The 18028-nt window shown below is 35.4% G+C and overlaps 2 protein-coding genes across 3 annotated transcripts in view; one reads left to right on the top strand and one right to left on the bottom strand.

The window, feature by feature from the left end:
• The first annotated feature begins 35 nt into the window (after positions 1 to 35).
• On the top strand, positions 36 to 4076 carry LOC132697891 (cytochrome b-c1 complex subunit 2, mitochondrial). Its single transcript, XM_060663633.1, has 7 exons — positions 36 to 163; positions 216 to 352; positions 399 to 705; positions 797 to 1056; positions 1125 to 1245; positions 3130 to 3498; positions 3893 to 4076. Exons 1-7 carry the CDS (start codon positions 125 to 127, stop codon positions 3974 to 3976), a joined length of 1317 nt encoding a protein of 438 aa, XP_060519616.1. The 5' UTR covers positions 36 to 124; the 3' UTR covers positions 3977 to 4076.
• Positions 4077 to 7752: 3676 nt separating this feature from the next.
• LOC132697808 (ATP-dependent translocase ABCB1-like) overlaps positions 7753 to 18028 on the bottom strand; it is a 36327-nt gene continuing 26051 nt past the window's right edge. For both annotated transcript variants that reach the window (XM_060663466.1, XM_060663467.1), the window contains 7 exons: positions 16963 to 17166; positions 16665 to 16906; positions 13314 to 13473; positions 13014 to 13252; positions 11802 to 11961; positions 11596 to 11742; positions 7753 to 8739 (listed from right to left, as the gene is read on the bottom strand). In XM_060663466.1, coding sequence (XP_060519449.1) covers positions 8539 to 8739; positions 11596 to 11742; positions 11802 to 11961; positions 13014 to 13252; positions 13314 to 13473; positions 16665 to 16906; positions 16963 to 17166 — 1353 coding nt within the window. In that variant the 3' untranslated portion in view covers positions 7753 to 8538. The remainder of the gene's footprint in view (positions 8740 to 11595; positions 11743 to 11801; positions 11962 to 13013; positions 13253 to 13313; positions 13474 to 16664; positions 16907 to 16962; positions 17167 to 18028) is intronic.

Genomic DNA, 18028 nt, shown 5'->3' on the forward strand with positions numbered 1-18028 from the left:
TTATCAATGCTTAGTTTAAATTGATTTACCAATAAAGTGTGAATCCAATAGTCCATGGTGAGAAGTATTTAAAATTTTCTTGGTCATTTAAAGCATTATATAATAATAGCTCTAGTTTCGGAAGATGGCATCACAAATTTCAAAAGGACCACTATTTCGAATTGTAACTGTAATATCGGCTGTTTTACTTATTATTTATTTAAATTATATTTCAGGCAAGAGGTTACACCCAACTAGCTCCGATTGGGGGAGTAATTAATTACGATCTAAAGTCCACCGTATTGCCAAATAGGGTGGTCGTAGTTTCAGGTGAAAACGATTCCGCCATCGCTAGAGTCTCAATCATTTTCAGGTGAGTTACTAGCCGCTTGTCAATTGGAGTTTATTTGGTTTTGTAGGGCAGGAGCTCGCAATGAGACCGCTGATAATTTAGGCGTCTCGCATGTATTACGATCCAGTGCCGGATTATCGACACGAAATGCAACTCAATTTGCTATTACTCGCCACATCCAACAAGTTGGAGCGAGTTTAACTGCAACCTCTGATCGTGAAACAATCACTTATACCTTAGAAGGTTTAAGGCAAGCTGTGGAGGCAGTGTTGCCTTTTCTTACTGAAGTTGCAACTCAACAAGTGTTTAAATTTTGGGAAGTGTCTGATTTATCACATCGTCTTAAGTTGGATATTGCCGTTCGGCCACTACAAGTAAGTTATTTAAATATTAGATCGATTGAATATAATTAGTGTCAAGATGTTAGTAAAATTAAAAATGTTTGTTGACTGTTGTATATTTTAGCTAAGGGCAATCGATTTGCTCCATAAAGCAGCATTTCGCACTGGCCTAGGCAACTCTCTTTTCATTCCTAAATTCAACATTGGTAAAATTTCAACAGAAACTCTCCAACATTATGTGGCGAGTAACTTTGTTTCTGGAAGGGCGGCAGTTGTAGGTTTAGGATTCAGTAGTTCTAAAACCTTGGAGTTGGCCCAGTCACTAAATGTGGAAACTGGAGATGGTACCACTGTAGCCTCGCCATACAAAGGCGGAGAAGTTAGGTTTGTTAAAAATTAATTTATTATGCTTTCTTCAATTTCTCGGTTTTAATACTATGTTTTGTGATCAGGTCGGATAAAGGTGGAGAGTTTGCCTATGTCGCTATTGCGGGTGAAGGTGCATCTCTTAAAAACACCAAAGAAGCAGTTGCCGCAGCTGTTTTCCAGAGAGCCCTTGGAGTTGGTCCTCAGGTAGGAGCTAAAAAAATGTTTGTTTAATTTTCTATTTATGTTTTTTACTACTATTAACTTGCAATTAACTCATTCCCTTTTAAATTGCCAAAGTTTATTATTTATAACTCTCAAACAGAAACTGTTCAGTTTTAAGCAACACTATTTATTAATAAATGGAATGGATTTATTACTTAAAACTGAATAGGGCCATAGCAGAAGACTAAATAACACTCAAATATTGCAAACCCTTAACGAGATGCAACACGCTTACACTACGCAAAGTAATATTCTTTCCTCAATTGTTTCTCCTTTCAACGGGAATTTTATCGTCAATGTTTAAAGCTACATCCTCCTTGGCCGCAATATCGTCAATTTGAAAATATTTTTTTTATAATTACAGATTTTTTTGTGTTATATTAATTTCTTTCCCTTTTTAACTAATGCATGAATCGATGTACAATAATTGTTTAGTAGCATTTTTCTGAAAACCAATTTTTTAGAAACAATTTTGTATTCTAACTACCACGTGTTTTGCCAATATTAAATTTTTCAGCAAGGTTTTGTGATGATAGAAACTCTATTTTGTATAGGCTTAGAAAGAGTACACTAGTTCCTTTGTACAGTAATATAATGGAAAATTCAAGGGCTACGAATCAGGTGATCTGGATGGCCAGTTCCAGAGTTCCTTAACTCTTTTAAAGTAATTAAAACCAAGGACTTATCAAACTTGATCAAAATTTACCGACTAACTAAAAATAACTTTAAGGTTTGATTGAACATAAGAAATAACAAAAAAAAAAAACAAGAATACTTAAATGCTATTGAAATAGGTATAAGGTAACCAGAAGAAACCTGCTATAAAATAAAGAAATGCAGCAATTAAATAATATAGATTTAAGATTAGGAATTTGCATGCAACAAGTCAATAAATTTTTTCGATAGAATAAACTCTCATGGATGTCTTTATGTCTTCCTGTATAGACATGTATGTAGGCCGGTTTATTATATCAGAATATGCAAAAGTTATCAAAAATACTTTAAGACAAAAGTTGTTTGGATTCACTTATACTTTATATCTACAGGGTGTTAAATTTTCATTGACGAATAATAACTTTCCTATTCTAAATAGAACCTGTATATAAAGTCCCTGGATCTACTTTTAGTGGTGTGTGTTGGTATTTTAAAAATAAATATAGGTAGACTGGGTGGCAAAAAAGTTACATTAAAATTTTAAAAAGATGATTTTTTTTCAAATGGAAACATCCTGCTTGTATAATTTTAACCTATTTGGCATTTAAAAAAATGGCGACTTTGTCGTATTGTTGGTTTTTAAAATTGGATTTTTGTTATATAGATTTAATGTCTAAAAATGGACTAAATTTTATGAGAAACATTTAGACATTCCCTGAAAAATAGCCAGATAGTCAATCAAGTTAATTTGTTTTATTTACTGTTAGTATTTTCTCGATTTTAACGATGAAAAAACGTTAATTAACACAGATCACTAAAGTATCGAAACCAAATATATAAGAAACAGCAAGATATTTTGTTAATGTACATTGCGTGAAATTTCTAATTTACTTATGCTTTTGAATACATGAAAATATTCTTTGAAGTAAGAAACAAAGACAATGTCCCCAGCATTGGCAACATTATCTCAGCTCGTCAAGATATTGGCATCCCGTTAAAACTAAAACAGTGCTATCTCTCCTTATTATATATGTATGCATCCCTTAATAAACAGGCCATACATTACATTCTTTATATATATTATCAATATTCCACTCTAGATTGTATGAATATTTCATCATTGAAGTGCTGTAAGGACATTTCGATTTAAAAATATTTTTGACGCGCCAAAATTAGGAAAATAAACCACCTCGAGTGTAATTTAACGTTTAGATAAAATGGGGTGTAAGAGACAACGGTCTGCTCAGCCGAAGCGTCGACGCGTGCGGCGATTTCGCCTCGTCAGCGATAAACGCCAATTACTCTGACACGGGACTGGTCGGAGTCCTGCTGGTCGCACCCGCCGCCTCCGCGGGCAAAGTCGTAGAGGGCGCCGTGAAAGTATTGAAGAATCCAAAGTTGACCGACGCAGACGTTAACCGCGGCAAGGCCCAATTGAAGGCGGCGGTCCTATCAGACTTCGAGAATGGTTCCAAAGCCGTCCAGTTAATAGGATCGCAAGCTGCACTCACGGGTGGCGCACTATCACCTGTGCAGATAGCTGCCGAAATCGACTCGATCACCACTACTGACGTTTCCAACGTAAAGTGTTCCTATAGTTCAAGTCATACTAAGAATACAGTGTGGGTAGCATAGACAATGCATTTCAAATGGGAAAGTCCTAGAGTTAAATATTTTCGAACTGTCTAAGCGAAATTATTCAATTCATTTTCAATTCAAATAAAAAATAGCGCACTTTAAACATTTAAAATATTTAAATACGAAAAAGTTAGGTTTCAATAAAGTTAGGTTTCAATAACTTTTTGATATGACTCGTATAGTGATTAGTTTTTTTTTTAGTTTTAGTTATCAGATAGATACCTTAAAATGCAAAATTATCAAAAGACCCCCTATCTCAAAAACGGAAACTGTAGCATTTTTTGGAAATGTAATTGCGCAACAAGCGCAATTTTAAATGTGTTTTTTTGTTTTTCAGGTCGCGCAAAAAGCAGGACGCAAACTTACTTTTGCATCCGTCGGCAATCTGTCACACGTACCCTATGCAGATGACCTCAAATAAAAGAGTCAACCGACATAAAGTGTAAATTATAAAATCTAATTTTTATCTGTGTTATTGATTCGTTATAAACTCCGTGTTGGCAAATTTGAAAATAAAGTTTGGATTTGCCACTGGTAGCGTTTTAGTTGTTCCTATATTATCCCAAAGGAGTTTGCTTGGTTAATTGATTTAAGAATGCATTTTTTTACTCTCTACTCTTAAATACCCAGTTACGTAAGCATCAACGTGTAAAAAGTAAAACAAAAAATAAATGCAAAGATATTATGATGTTTTAAGACAAATTAGAGCCCATAATATCAATAAAACAAATTGATACTAGAGAAACGTTGAATTTTGTGTAACAATTTATTATTTAGGATGTCAAATGATTGAGACTTGAGCATAAATAGCCATGAATAGCAGTTGCCTTAAGCAACATAGAAAAACCAAGTTTTTAGTTGAAAATAGAAAATGGCTTTCTGCAAATTGAAGATGCATTGATTTATGATTGATGTGTAGGTTAGAAAGCTAGGTATAGGTTAACATTTCGAAATTTAGCAGAACCGATGCTTACCTGCTAACCCAAAATGGCACAATTTCTTCTTGCTAAACTTTGGTTATCTTCTAACTATGCTTGATACACTAGGGTCTAATACAAACAATTTGTAAGCGTATTGCATTGTGTGTATTTAACAAATATAGAATGCAGGGTGTCCGAAATAGGTTCCCTAGCCCCTTGACTCAGAAAACTATGAATAAAAAAAGTAAAATAGAAAAGTTGCATAGTTTCGTTTGAATTTTTTTCATTTTAATTTTTCACATTACAGGATGTTTAGTTCATCTAGGGAAATACCAGTCTTCTTATATTAAATAGAAGACTCTACCAGTATGTCTAAATCTTCGACAATTCTTGAATTTAATGTCAAAATGCAGGTTCTAATAGTTAACAACTTTTAACAACTTTTCCTATCAAGGAGCAAAATTATAGCAAAACTTAACAGCCGTAGGAGCAATATTGCAATATATTATACAGGGTTAGTCAAAAATTGCGCAACGGCTCTCCGAAATTATAAGACTTAATTTTATGAAATTTAGTGTACATTTGTCGTTTTTTCCTAAGCTCCTAAACTTATTATGTTTTTATACCATTTTTAGGTTGGTCAAAAAATCCTAAGTATTTTTCATGTCAAATACTCTATACCCAAATTCAACTGAAATTCAATGCAAATGAAAATAATTAATGATTTAATCAATACGCAAGAATTTAATTTATAAGCGAAGTAATTACTGATTTTTAACAACTGATAAACTTAAATACAATGAAAACTATGTAACAACAAAGAAAAAGTACTTATTTTAATAAATGCTCAAACTGTAGTCATTCTGGTACTTGACAATGTCTTAAACGGTCTGTAAATTTCCGTATGGTGCTTTGTCGAGCATTCGGTATTATAGCTCAAATTTCAGCTCTTATACGCTCTTATTCTTAAAACATAGGGGATTTAAATCTAGTGAACGAGGCGACCACTTAATAGCCCGTCTTCGTCCGATTCACTGATTTAGAAACATTTGATTCCGGTATTCTCTTATATTTTGTGTATAATGGGGAGATGTCTCATCTTGTTGAAACTATATGCGGTTATCATTTCATCTATTTCGCCATTTATGATGTTCGGATAAAGCAAAGCTAATTGGGAGATAACTTCTTTTTTTTTAACGGTTAGAATGCCATTGGAAAAGAAAGGCCATGTAATATTTCCACCAATTATTTCAACACATATATTTAAGCTTAGTACGATGTTCTACCAACCAATGGAGATTTTCTTTTGACGAATATCATAATTATGTAGATTCAGGAAGTCATTCAAACAAAAAGTCCCCTCATCTGAAAAATGATATAATTTGGGAAATTCGGCTTTAAAATTGATTCATCCATAAGACGAGCAAAAAATGCCATTTGCCGATCTGGATCATCTTCACACTATTTCTGAAGGAGGTGTACTTTGTATGGCTCATATCTATTTTTTGCCAAAAATTTTCTTACTGATGACTGACTAGAAGTATATATATTATCCATAGATGATATTAAAATATTTAGAACCTGTTCATTGTTCGTTTTAGTTGACTTTTGATTTCTCAAATCGTTAAAATTCAATTCTAATTTAAAAAACTAGCTTAGGGAAAAATTGTTAATATATGGCAATATTGCTATACGGCTGTTTCCCTTATAGGAAAAGTTGGTAATTATCGTAGGGCTTGCAAACGTCATTTTTGACATTAAATCTAAGATTTGTTGACTTCTGGTATAACGGTATATACCTGAAATATGGCCAGAATCTTCCGCGAAAATTCTCAAAATGCAATATTGTATATTACATAGCAATATCATATTATTTCGAAAACAATTAATTTTCTTATACAAAGTCACCCAAATGTTTAATGCCAAATCGGATAAAATTATAAAAATATTGGTTTCCATTTAAAAAGTTGACTTTTTGTGTGTTTTATAATTTAATTTTTCTGCTTCATTTTTGCTCACCCTGTATTAATTTACATCCAAAATAGGCCCCTGTCGTGGATATAGTACCACCTTGTAGTGGATTAAGAAACATACAAGTATATTTGTAACAAAAAGTGAAGAAACACGCTAACGGAGGGTTACGCTTATTGCGTAGAATTGGGTCAGAGTAAAGGGACTTGCTTCTCTAGCCTACCAAGAAGCAGAGGCGGCGTAAGGCGTGGGCGACGTGGACCACCGCCTACGGCCTCGGGGTACAAGGGGCCTCGCGCCTCAAAATTTTTTAAGCATTGCTTTAAAGCGAGAATAAAATAAAAAAATATATAAATTAATTTTGTTGTGAAATATAAATATAAATTCTTAGTCTGGCAACATTGCCGCCGACCATTGCGGGGAATTTATTTGTTTACTTTCTTTACTAGGAAGCCAACCAATCAAATCAAAGTACGCAACGCAGTCGCTAGGCGCATAACAATAGAAACGTAATTGTGTTATTCAATATTTCAATTCAATTCAATTTTTATTACTGTACGTACCTATTTTGATAAGAACAGTGTGTTCAATGTTTTAATAATATTTAGTGAATAAATAGATAATGTGTAAGTATATTGATTGCTCCTGTAAACTGACCCACAAAATTAAAAAACAGTGACTTATTAAATGGTTTTTGTTTTCTTTGTGATGTGCAACACGCCGGTACCCGTACTCGTCTATTTTACATAAGGTAAGAAAAATTTAATTGGTAATAAGTAAATAACGCAGTAATTACTTGTATATAAAATTATACGCTTTATAATATCTTTTGAAGGAAACCAAAGCTTTAAGGGTAAAAAACGTATCGACTTTTGTGTCGATAGGTTATAGATATGCCGTTATCGACATGTCCGGCCTAGATAGAGATATTGGAAGAACATGGGAGTCTGGATCAGCAAAACAAACAAATTCAGCCATAATCAGACACAAAATTAAGCAACAACACGGTTTAAAGTAACGAACATTATTTTTTGGCGCAATTACGCAATCGCTTTAAAAATAATCACTGGATCAAGAAATTAGAAACTGTCAATATTTTAAAACATGTTAACATGACATTTTACCATAGATCATTGACCCCTATATTGGTACCTTATACAGCATGAAGAAAATATTTAAAATGTTAAATGATGTCCTGACTGCTGTCCTGACTGCTGTCCTGATTACATAAATATCACTGGCAGCATCATCGTCAGTACTATTGGAATCATATGTAATTTTTCATTAATATTAATCTTATTTGTATTATTATGAATAAAAACTGGGCAGTGTTAATTGTTTTGTTTCCTTTTATTATTTTATAAAATCCATCTTCAGGTCGCCATAGAACAGGGCCTCGCGAAATCTGTCTTGCCCACATCAAATTTAGGTCTTGCCTCGCCACTGCCAAGAAGATTGTGCCAGATTGATAGTGTACTTGTGTGGGCACTGAACTCGCAAGGGTCGAACTAACAACTATGCATCGTAATGAATACAATATACCACCGCGTTTAACAACGAGTTTTCTTCCGGTACCAACCAACACATCATAGAATTGAGTGAGCTGAGTGGCACACGAAGAGATATTTCACCCCTCGTATAAATAAAAAAAATATTTATTATTTATCAACAATTATATGAAAAATTGTTAATTAATTTTAGGAATTTCCACAGGCTACTGTAATATCATTTACGAAACTTCTAAATTCCTCCTGCGTCTTCTTCAGAGTTTAACTTTCAGTCAGTTTCAGTAAAGCCCTGAAGGAGCCAACAGGATGATTGGCGAAACGTTAGCAAGTTCGATTCATCAACAACCGGCGCAGGAGGAATCCAGAAGTTTTTAGATATAGGACACAGAATAGATCGAGAATTTCCCGAGAAATCCAAAAATGGCAATAATATACAGGGTGTTCTATTTAAAGTAAGGACGCTGGTATTTACAGGGAAAAATTTGGATGAAACTATGCAACTTTTTTATTCAACTTATGAATTATTTATTAACAAGCAAAAATTTGAGACCTACGCAATTTGTGAAAGAACGAAGGAATGATCCTTAAAACTGGCCAGATTGTAGCTTATAGTATTCATAATACAGTCCTTGTCGAGACAAGAGTTCAGTATGAGTCCCCATTTCAGATACGATTCCATCTTTCAATACGCATATCAAATCGGCATCTTGAACGGTTGTTAGACGGTGCGCTATTGTTATACACGTGCGCCCCTTTCTTGCGTTATCCAAAGCTTGCTGTACTACCTGTAAACGGCATTTTTAATATACAGAGTGTTCCTCAATGATGCGTCAAAACTAAAGTCGATAAATTCTTGGGCCTAATTTAAGAAAAAAAAAATCCACAAAATTTTCAGGGAACTCTCTTTTTATCTTATCTGTCAATAGACATTTTCAAGTGCACAAACGTTTTTTAGCCTTGGTTTGAAATTTATATCGCATATTTTTAAAGTACGCCGCAGACATTTTTTTAGGAGAATTTTCACAGGATAATCTAGCCATTTCAGCATAAAAGTTACTTCTTGCGTTTTTCTTGTCGGATGCGTTCTTGATGAAAATAATTAAAGGGAAGTTTTAACCCGGGCGAGTTTACATGCTGTTTATTTGCTTTCATCCACTGTCTCAAGTTTAACCTTTAGGACTCCGGTTTAACGCCTAGTTATTTGGTCCCTTGAACATTGTTTTTTCTTTTCTCAATTCCACTTTAAGGATTTTAAAATAATTGAGGTGCTACATTTCATTGTACTGATAAATGATTTTTGGAGGTACAAATCTAATTACCCTGCAATATATTACAAATCTGATACATGCGTAACTGAGCTCCTACCCATTTCGGTGTATATAGCTAGAGATGCAGAGGCCCTGCCTAATGCTAATAAACTTGGGGTTTTCAACAGCCCGCATGGCCTCTGGCAGATAGGCAAGTCTGGATGGCGCATTTTTACAGCAGATTTCTCCAAAATATGTCCAATGCTAGACTATAATATTTTCTAATAGGTATCTCGTTAATTTAGATTTCTTTTTATGGGACCACCTTAAAAGTGTTACTCTTAAGACTATTTTAACACAGTTTGGTTTGAAACCATTTGGAATACACCTGGAATATTCGAACAATAGCGCAATTCAATACTGTGATGAGCTAGTCAAATAGGCTGAGCCCAGCCTCGTCTGAGTGTCAAGAACTGAAATCACAGACGCCCTTTCTTGGCAATCCGACACGAACGTTCCACCTCTATCGCGTATGTATAATCAACGAATGTAAATGTTTGGATAAATAGTTAGTAACTTTGTCATTTGTACGAAAAAAAAATTAAATTCCGCTCACTTTTAACGGAGTGACTTGATTAATTGCATCGTAGAGTTTGACGAATCCGGACGATTTATTTCGACTTAAAATCCTAATACGTAATAAGAAGACGGGCGGGAGCATTTGGGTTAAGTGGCTATTTTCCAGAAATTTTTATAATAATTTAATTACCTAATATTAGTACTAAAAAATTATAAATTTAAACCATTCACACGAAGTTGCTGAGGAAGTATGGTCTTATTTATTAGTGTTGCGAAATGTAGTACTTTTAATTTAATTATTGTAAACTAGAAGAGGGTATCTGACAAGGAAACGCAATAAGCGACTTAAAATTCAACTAAAAAAATATGGGATGAGATAGCATCGAGTTACGGTATTGGGGAAACGGACAGTCCTAGAAATTAAAAAAACTAAGTAAAAAGGCTAAGAGAAAATACTGAAAATTATTTCCCAGGTTTTGAAATGACGTAACGGGTAACCATGATTTTTAAAACTCGATTTCTACAAATTCAATTTTTTAAAAATTCCGTTTGCCTTATCTCTTGCAAGGAAAGTGGAGAGAGTGTTTGAACATTTTCAGATATAAATTTCGATAAATCCAAAAAGGAATAAGGCATTTTAATACGCAAGGAGTCATTAAAAAAGTCGTGAGTGAGGTAGCGTTTTCTGACATAATCGCAAAAAAACAATTTTCTGAAAAAAAAAAAGCAACAATATGACACAACTGAAAACCTCAAGATTTTTGTCCTACCTAAAAAAGAATAAAAAAACTTAACACTCAAAAGTCTAATTTTGTTTCTGCTTATCTTGGTTATATTTATTATATATATATATATATATATATATATATATATATATATATATATATATATATATATATATATATATATATAAAGTTGAAATGCTTCACAAAATGATTTTTTCCTAGTTTGAAGTTATTTTATTCATATTACAGATTAGCGCAAATATATTGTGATACGTTTTCCACTGTGTTGTTGGGTCCTAATTTTACTGCCTATTGAGGTAAAAGAGTCATATGGTTGCATTTATTATTTTTTGTGTTTTTTTTTTTGCGATTGCTCGAAAACGCCACTCAGAACGGTTGATACTCGGTGTCACCGATATTGACATCAAACTCCCAACGTATTTGGCACTTACGTTACTTCTATGCCAGTCAGGGTCCTGCTACTCCCAGGAGAGTCTAACAGGTTGGTACTGATCTGTATTCCTCGGGGGCGCTGGACGTTTTTTTTTTAAATTGGATTAATAAGGGACGGCCATTGCCGCGTAGGTCTTACAAATTGAAAAATAACTAATTTAATAAATGAGTCGCCTAGAAAACACTTTTTAAACGACTCCAAGGTTCCTCCTCCTCTTTCCTTGTAGAGATTGAGCAAAAAGTATTAAACAAAAATCATTTTCAACTTATCTTAGCTTCCACTTTAATTACGGTTGATATTACAAATTTTAGGGAAAATCGAATTTCAAAAATGTCCATAGCAATTACGTCCCAAGCGCCACTTCAGAAACTAGAATTTCCTGCATTTCCTCATGGGCGATTGACTTCATATTTTTTTACTAGGACAGTGGTAAAAATAAAATAAGGTGTTATGTACCTGAAAGTAGCTTATGTACGGAATCCACTTACCAAAATACCGAAAATATCTTAAATGTGTTTCCCAGATAGCATTTTTTTAAAATTCAGAAAAATATACCACCCTGTATCTCGAAAGTTAAGAAGTTTATGAAGAATTATCTTTGCTGGTATTGAACATTCATAACCCACAGTTACTTGCCTTTTCACTTTCGTTGTCCAAAGCAGAAGTTGCTTCGTCTAAGAGCAGAATCTTCGGATTTCTTAGAAGCGCTCTAGCAATCGCTATTCTTTGCTTCTGTCCGCCGGACAGTTGGGTTCCCTTGCTTCCTAATCGAGTCTCGTATCCCTGAAATAAAATATTTATGTGGTTCCAAGAACCGATTCGATTACTAGCTACTATTTTACCAATGGCAGACTGACGATAAAATTGTGAATATTAGCTGCTTTGGCAGCACTTTCTATTTCGTGCATTTCCACCGCCCTCTCGTTGTCGCCGTAAGCGATATTTTCCGCTATCGTCTTGTCGAACAAATTCGGCTCTTGCGATACAATTCCCAAATGACATCTGCGGTAACATTAGATATTAAGAGTATTCCCAATTCGACGGCCCATTAAAACAATCAACAGAACTGAGTGAGATACCGATATACGAAAGAATTTTCAAAAAAATTTAATGGATTGAAATTTGTAAAAAACAAATAATAAATTCAATCGATTTTACAAAATCTGTGATATATTTGTTGTCTATTTTGAAAGTGTCTTCGAAGACCCCAGCACAGAACCATAACAAAATGCCTTAACTGTTTGCACATCTAATGAGGTTTTACTACTCTATACCTTTATACATAGACTTTAAACGTCTTTCCCTATTGTAAAATTTCCCGCAGTTGTTTATCACGCCACACATTGCGACAAAAGCGGAAAAATATCTACCTGCGTTGCGTATTATTTTTCGAATATCAAACCTTAATGACCTTAATAATTATTACTCTTAAAAACTTTTTCTTAACAACAACCCATTTATTTTTTTTTGTTGAAATCTCTTCATTAATAGTTTTATAATTAAAATTATCTACATTGAGACTTTTGTTTGTATTGTATTGTATTAGATCAACTAGTTACATTCAGAAATTCGTTCAGAGATTGCCAAATAAATCTATCCAATTGTTTTATAAGCTTCTAGTTAAACCGGGAAATAATGACAATGAATGACTATGCAAAATTGAGTCAGGGAAGTGCCATCGGCTGGTTTTCGATAAAATCGACCACATTGCTTCATCCTAAATCGACTAAACGTAAGTTTAAAAATCTAAGCAACCAAATTTTTAGAACAATACTATGCCCCGTTTTCAGTAAATGTCTATCAAATTATTCGCAGATTCAAAGTAGGTCACTTTGTATATTAAATACCTCTCACCCCAACTTGCACTACCTTGCACTTTATACAAAGATAATTTGAGATGTTTTTGCAAAAATATTTTTGGTGTTGTAATCTACCCAATATTTTCCGCACGACAGCCTTTTTGCTCTAATGTGCCCCGTGCCATTCCAGTCTAGATCGGATTCAGTGAGTAACAATATATATCTGTAAGTTTTTTGGAATATCGTTGTCCTAACCTGAGACTTTTAAGATCGGCAGATTTAATATCGTTATCGTCGATTTCGATATCACCACTGGTGGGATCGTAGAAGCGTTCAAGCAGCTGAATCAGTGTTGACTTGCCGCACCCACTGCTGCCTACCAGAGCCACTGTTTTTCCTTTGAGCACGGATAAGTTTAATCCGTTGAGTATCTGGATGGTTGGTCTGGTCGGATACGCAAAATATAAACGGGAATATTCTACATGGCCATCGCCCTTCGAGAGAGAACATGGAAACCCCTTAGCAAACTCAGCAATAGATACTAACCGAACTTACCAATTTGAGATCGATCGGATTAAGAGGGCTCTTGATTAGAGGTTCGCGATTAAACAGTCCAAATATTCTGGCGGCTGCAGACAATCCTTTCTGCATATTGGATGAAAAAGATAAAGCCGTTCCGATAGACATTGACCCGGTAATGACAACCTCGAGAACTCTGAAAATAAGTTGGCACAATGTAACATGAAAGACAGAGTCTCGGGCACTGTCTGATGTCATCAGTGACCTTATTTACAAACTTTGACTCGATAACTCACAGATTACATCATTAACCAACATAAAACTGTATCTGTATCTGTATGTGGAGGAAGCAGACCCATTGTGCTTCCTCGTGGACAGAGCTTAGTGACTCCACGCAGCCGCTGACAGCTCCAAGAGTCTCCCTGATTACCGTAGAGGATGGATATGATATTCAGTAAGCGCTACGACTCGTAAAAATGCCTGTGGCCATGTTTGACTTTTTCAAGTATTATTTGGCTGCTGTTTCGTTAAAATCACCTCTCCTACATATATCGAGAGGTGTGAGACACAGCATTACCTCCAGGGCTTTGGTTGGTTGGCATGTGTCTTATGATGGTAGTATGGATCCATGTGCCAACCCTAGGAAGTGTCACGCCTTACCTATGGTCCGACGACAGTTCTCATAAAAAATATATGCCTTTTAAATCCTATTTTCAATTCCATGTTAACTTTCTATCGAGTGTCACCACAAGGTATTTTACCTTTTGGTGAAGCTTAGTTTAGTACTTAGAAGCTCTGGTGCGACTTAGTTTCCTTTTCCATGTGAAAAGAACCTTTTCAGCCTTTCTGACATTCATGGACAGAGCATGCGCGATTATAGAATGATCAAATTATCAGCGTATGCAATACGTAGGCATTTGCGTTATTGTGGCGGTAGATGGGACTCTCTAGAACCATGGAGCGGTGATAAAAGCCCTCTTGTAAACAGCCCTTAATCATCTGACCTTTAATAGTTTCTATTCCTACACAAATTTAGGCTTATTGTTCCGTTAACATAAAACTATTATCAGCTAATAGATATTAGGTAATACCGTAAAAGTGATACTTAGATATCTAGTTAACAAAAAACTAAATAAATGGTACGAAGGAGATAGTATTACATCGGGAATCAAAGCGCTTATTATCCCAGGGTATTTCGACCTAAAAACGGAGTGACCTGATACTGGACAATCACATCGATTGCAGTTCGACAGACAGCCGTCTAAACCGAGAATTTTGGATATTGCATTCAGTAAAAACAGGAGCCGCATAGAACCAACAATTTGACTAGGACTGAAAGGAAAAACTAACCTTGTAAAACATAAAATCCAAATTGGTCGCTCGCAACTGGTACGATAGTTGGCAAAACGGGAGGAAGCTAAGAAATATAGGAGGGCGGCATCATCGAACTATATCTGATAGTCCATAAGTTCTTGGTGGAAAAGGAAAGTGACGAAAAAAGACTGCGCACCCTTAGCCCCGAATAGATGATTTATTGGACACTCTGACTGAATCGAACAATTTCACAACACTGGACTTGAACAGTAGCTACTGGCAACGTTAGCTGACAGCGGAAGACAAAGAGAAGACAGCATTCACCATTGGCACGGAATTACCGCAATTTACTGTATTACCATACTACAGATTTAAATGGAAATTGTCAAGAAGCCCTTCGGCGGCTTAAGCACTTTAACCAAAGCACCAATCCTAAAGCTTCCCGATATATATATATATATTTTATTGGATACAAGTACCATCAAGTTGGGGATCGTTTTAGGTCAGATGCAAGAACAGACAAGATAAAGTCATAGGCTACTTCAGCAAAACACTGTTCAAGCTCGAACGAAACTATTGTGTACCAACACGGGACTTGCTCGTTCTTGTTGAGTCGGTAGAACATTTTTACAAAAACCTAAACGGAAGGAACTTTTTACTTCCAACGAGAGGCTACAAGAGTTGAACATCTAAGCTTATGCCTTATCGGAAAGCCCTGCCCAGAAGATTTCAACTATTGTTGTCGCCCAGAAGGCAAAGATGTCGAACTTGGAAAAACTACTGTGATTGACTGTCGATGGAAGACCCAGACCTAACGAAAGAGCACGGAAACGATCCCGGTTTGCAACCGACCATCGATTGAATTAAAGAAGATTACAAGCCAACGTGGGAAGAAATTGGTAGGTATTCCTCGGATATAAAGTTGTATTAAGATTTCCCTGTTATGAATTATATGCTTTTAATGTCCTGAAGAAGTCGGAAGATGTGACAGAACGGACGAGTAGTAGTAGTTTTGATTAGGTTTGGAAGAAACTCACACCGAAATCACAAGAAATCACCTTAAATTAACCAAAAAGCTGAAATAAACTCTACTTTGTGGAAGAAAATTAACACCACTATCTATTCCGTTAAGAATGGACCACGAGGAAAACTAATAATGATCAATCGTTTGATCCCAACACTAAGAACCAACCAAATGTACAATGTAGTGTACATTGAACCACCAGGCGAGCCCTTCTTTGAGGACTTCATGCACGAGTTTTGCAGCAGCCGCAAGACCGGTTATAAAGAAACCCGAGAGAAACGCTGCGATCTGTTTAAGACCCCTGCAGATTTCGTCGTATCACACTATGTAGTAGCCGATTTGATAATGTCATGAAGGATTACTTTTTCTCTGGTTACCAAAAAAATATCCACCAGAAACCAGCTATCATGCCGTGTGAGATACTTTATGTGGGCCGCGAATGATGCTGGTTTTCCAGAACATTCACAAGCATGCCGTTCCTAGGTTAGCTATCGGAACAGACGGACTGGATTGATGAGTTGTAAAACAAGCGTCAGAAGTTCTACACTGAAATTGAGGTTCTCTAAGGTAAGTTGTTTCCATCCAAAAGGAATGCCGAAGGAAAGGAAGACGGTTGCCTTTCAAATTATAGATAGTGACGGGGACATTTTTCGTAACCAAAGGGCCTTATGGACGAGTTTCCCCAAGCCGAATGGGCTCAGCTGCAAAAGAGAAAAGCGCCGCGCTTGCTAGTCAGTCGAAAATAACCACCCGAACGCACAAATATAAATTATAGACGGATGCAAATAGAGATCTTATATTAGAAAATAGTATTGTGTATAGTGAATAGTAGTGTTTAAATATTTAGCGACAGTTTTACGCCGAGTGACTTGTTTAATTTCACCGGCATGTCTGTGGGAGCAATTATTTGTCGATTTAAAAATGAAATAAATGATTTCAGTACGAATTATATCAAAAAATAGATCAATCAAAGAAACAAACAGAAAACAACCAAGAGGAAAAGAATTCCCCATTAATATTTTAAATCCCTTTTGTTAGGCTAAACGTACTTAAAAACGGTTGCGTTGTCGACCTGATTTGATGTGACCAGTCGAACTCCGAACCAAAGGCCGGGGGCGTAAGCGAAACTGACGAGACTTCGGGCCAAACCCAAAATTACGCCCCTAAAATGACATTTTCGTATCGCCATTTTCTTGCATGTGACGAGTTCTTTCAAATAAGCCCCGTTGAAAACGTTTTCGCACCCCAGAGACTTGACCGTACGTATGTTTTCTATCGCTTCCACTGCTACCTAAAAAACAAATAAAATGAAAACGTTTATTGTCTTTTTTAAATCGCAGCCCTCACTTTCGCGGATTTCTGCAAAAGCTTTTGCGTTTTGGACGAACCGCTTTGCATCGACTTGGTTTCGTAGTACAAAGAAAACAACACCAAAGGAAAAAACGAGCCCGCAATCAGTGCCAGCCTCCATTCCAGGTAGAGTCCGAAAACGAACGAAAGAATGACGGTCGCGAGTGAATTTATTATAATTCCGATTCTGGAGCCGCCCGCCTAAAAACCAAATTTGGAAATCTGCAGCACTCGATTTGAGGTAAGCCCGCAGTTTTCGTATACAGGGTGATTCATAAAGAACGGACAATCTGCAAACTGGAGATACTAGACACCAAAATGTTATGATTGTCTTATTTCGTAGACGAAGTCATACAAAATCGGGTAATATACTCCGTAAATCACTGCGACTTGAATCCGATAGAAATGATATGGGCCGAATTAAAAAACAAAGCCTACTCGAGTGACTAAGTTGAGTGTATGATAAAATTTATTGAGGTAGGTGGTGGACAATTCCAACATTTCATTTTGAAGTTTTTTAATAATATTACAGAAATTGTTATTGTTAAATATTGATTTTTTTATTGCTCCCCTACCTCCTCATATTTTAAGTATTTATAAAAAAAACAAGAAAAATACCTAGAACTTTTTAAAATGCAAATCAGTTAAAATCCGACAGCCAGAACAAGTACATTTTCTTTTAAAAATTGAAAATTCTTTCAGATTATCATCATCCTTCAATGATAACTGCCACAGATAAAAAAAAACATGATTTGATTGTTTTAAATAATATGGTGAAACTAGCACGCTCTAAGACCAACCTCCGAATAGCTTTAAAATTCGAAATTATCACGACAAAAAACCTTAAAACTGTCGGTTTTTATTAATTTGAACGCCTTATATCTCCAAAAACAACAATATTTGCAAGATATGTGTAGATCATTCCTTATGAATCAAACTGTTGAGTAGTAGGTGGGGTTATAGTACTTTATGGCAATTTTTAGTTCTTCGTTCAAATATTTTGTGCCTACTTTTATTATTGGTGATGAAAGGAAATTGAACCTTCAACGTTAGTTTTTAATGG

Source organism: Cylas formicarius, unplaced genomic scaffold (assembly GCF_029955315.1).
Source record: "Cylas formicarius isolate icCylForm1 unplaced genomic scaffold, icCylForm1.1 PGA_scaffold_2__14_contigs__length_35257938, whole genome shotgun sequence".
NCBI classification, from domain to species: Eukaryota; Metazoa; Arthropoda; class Insecta; order Coleoptera; family Brentidae; genus Cylas; species Cylas formicarius.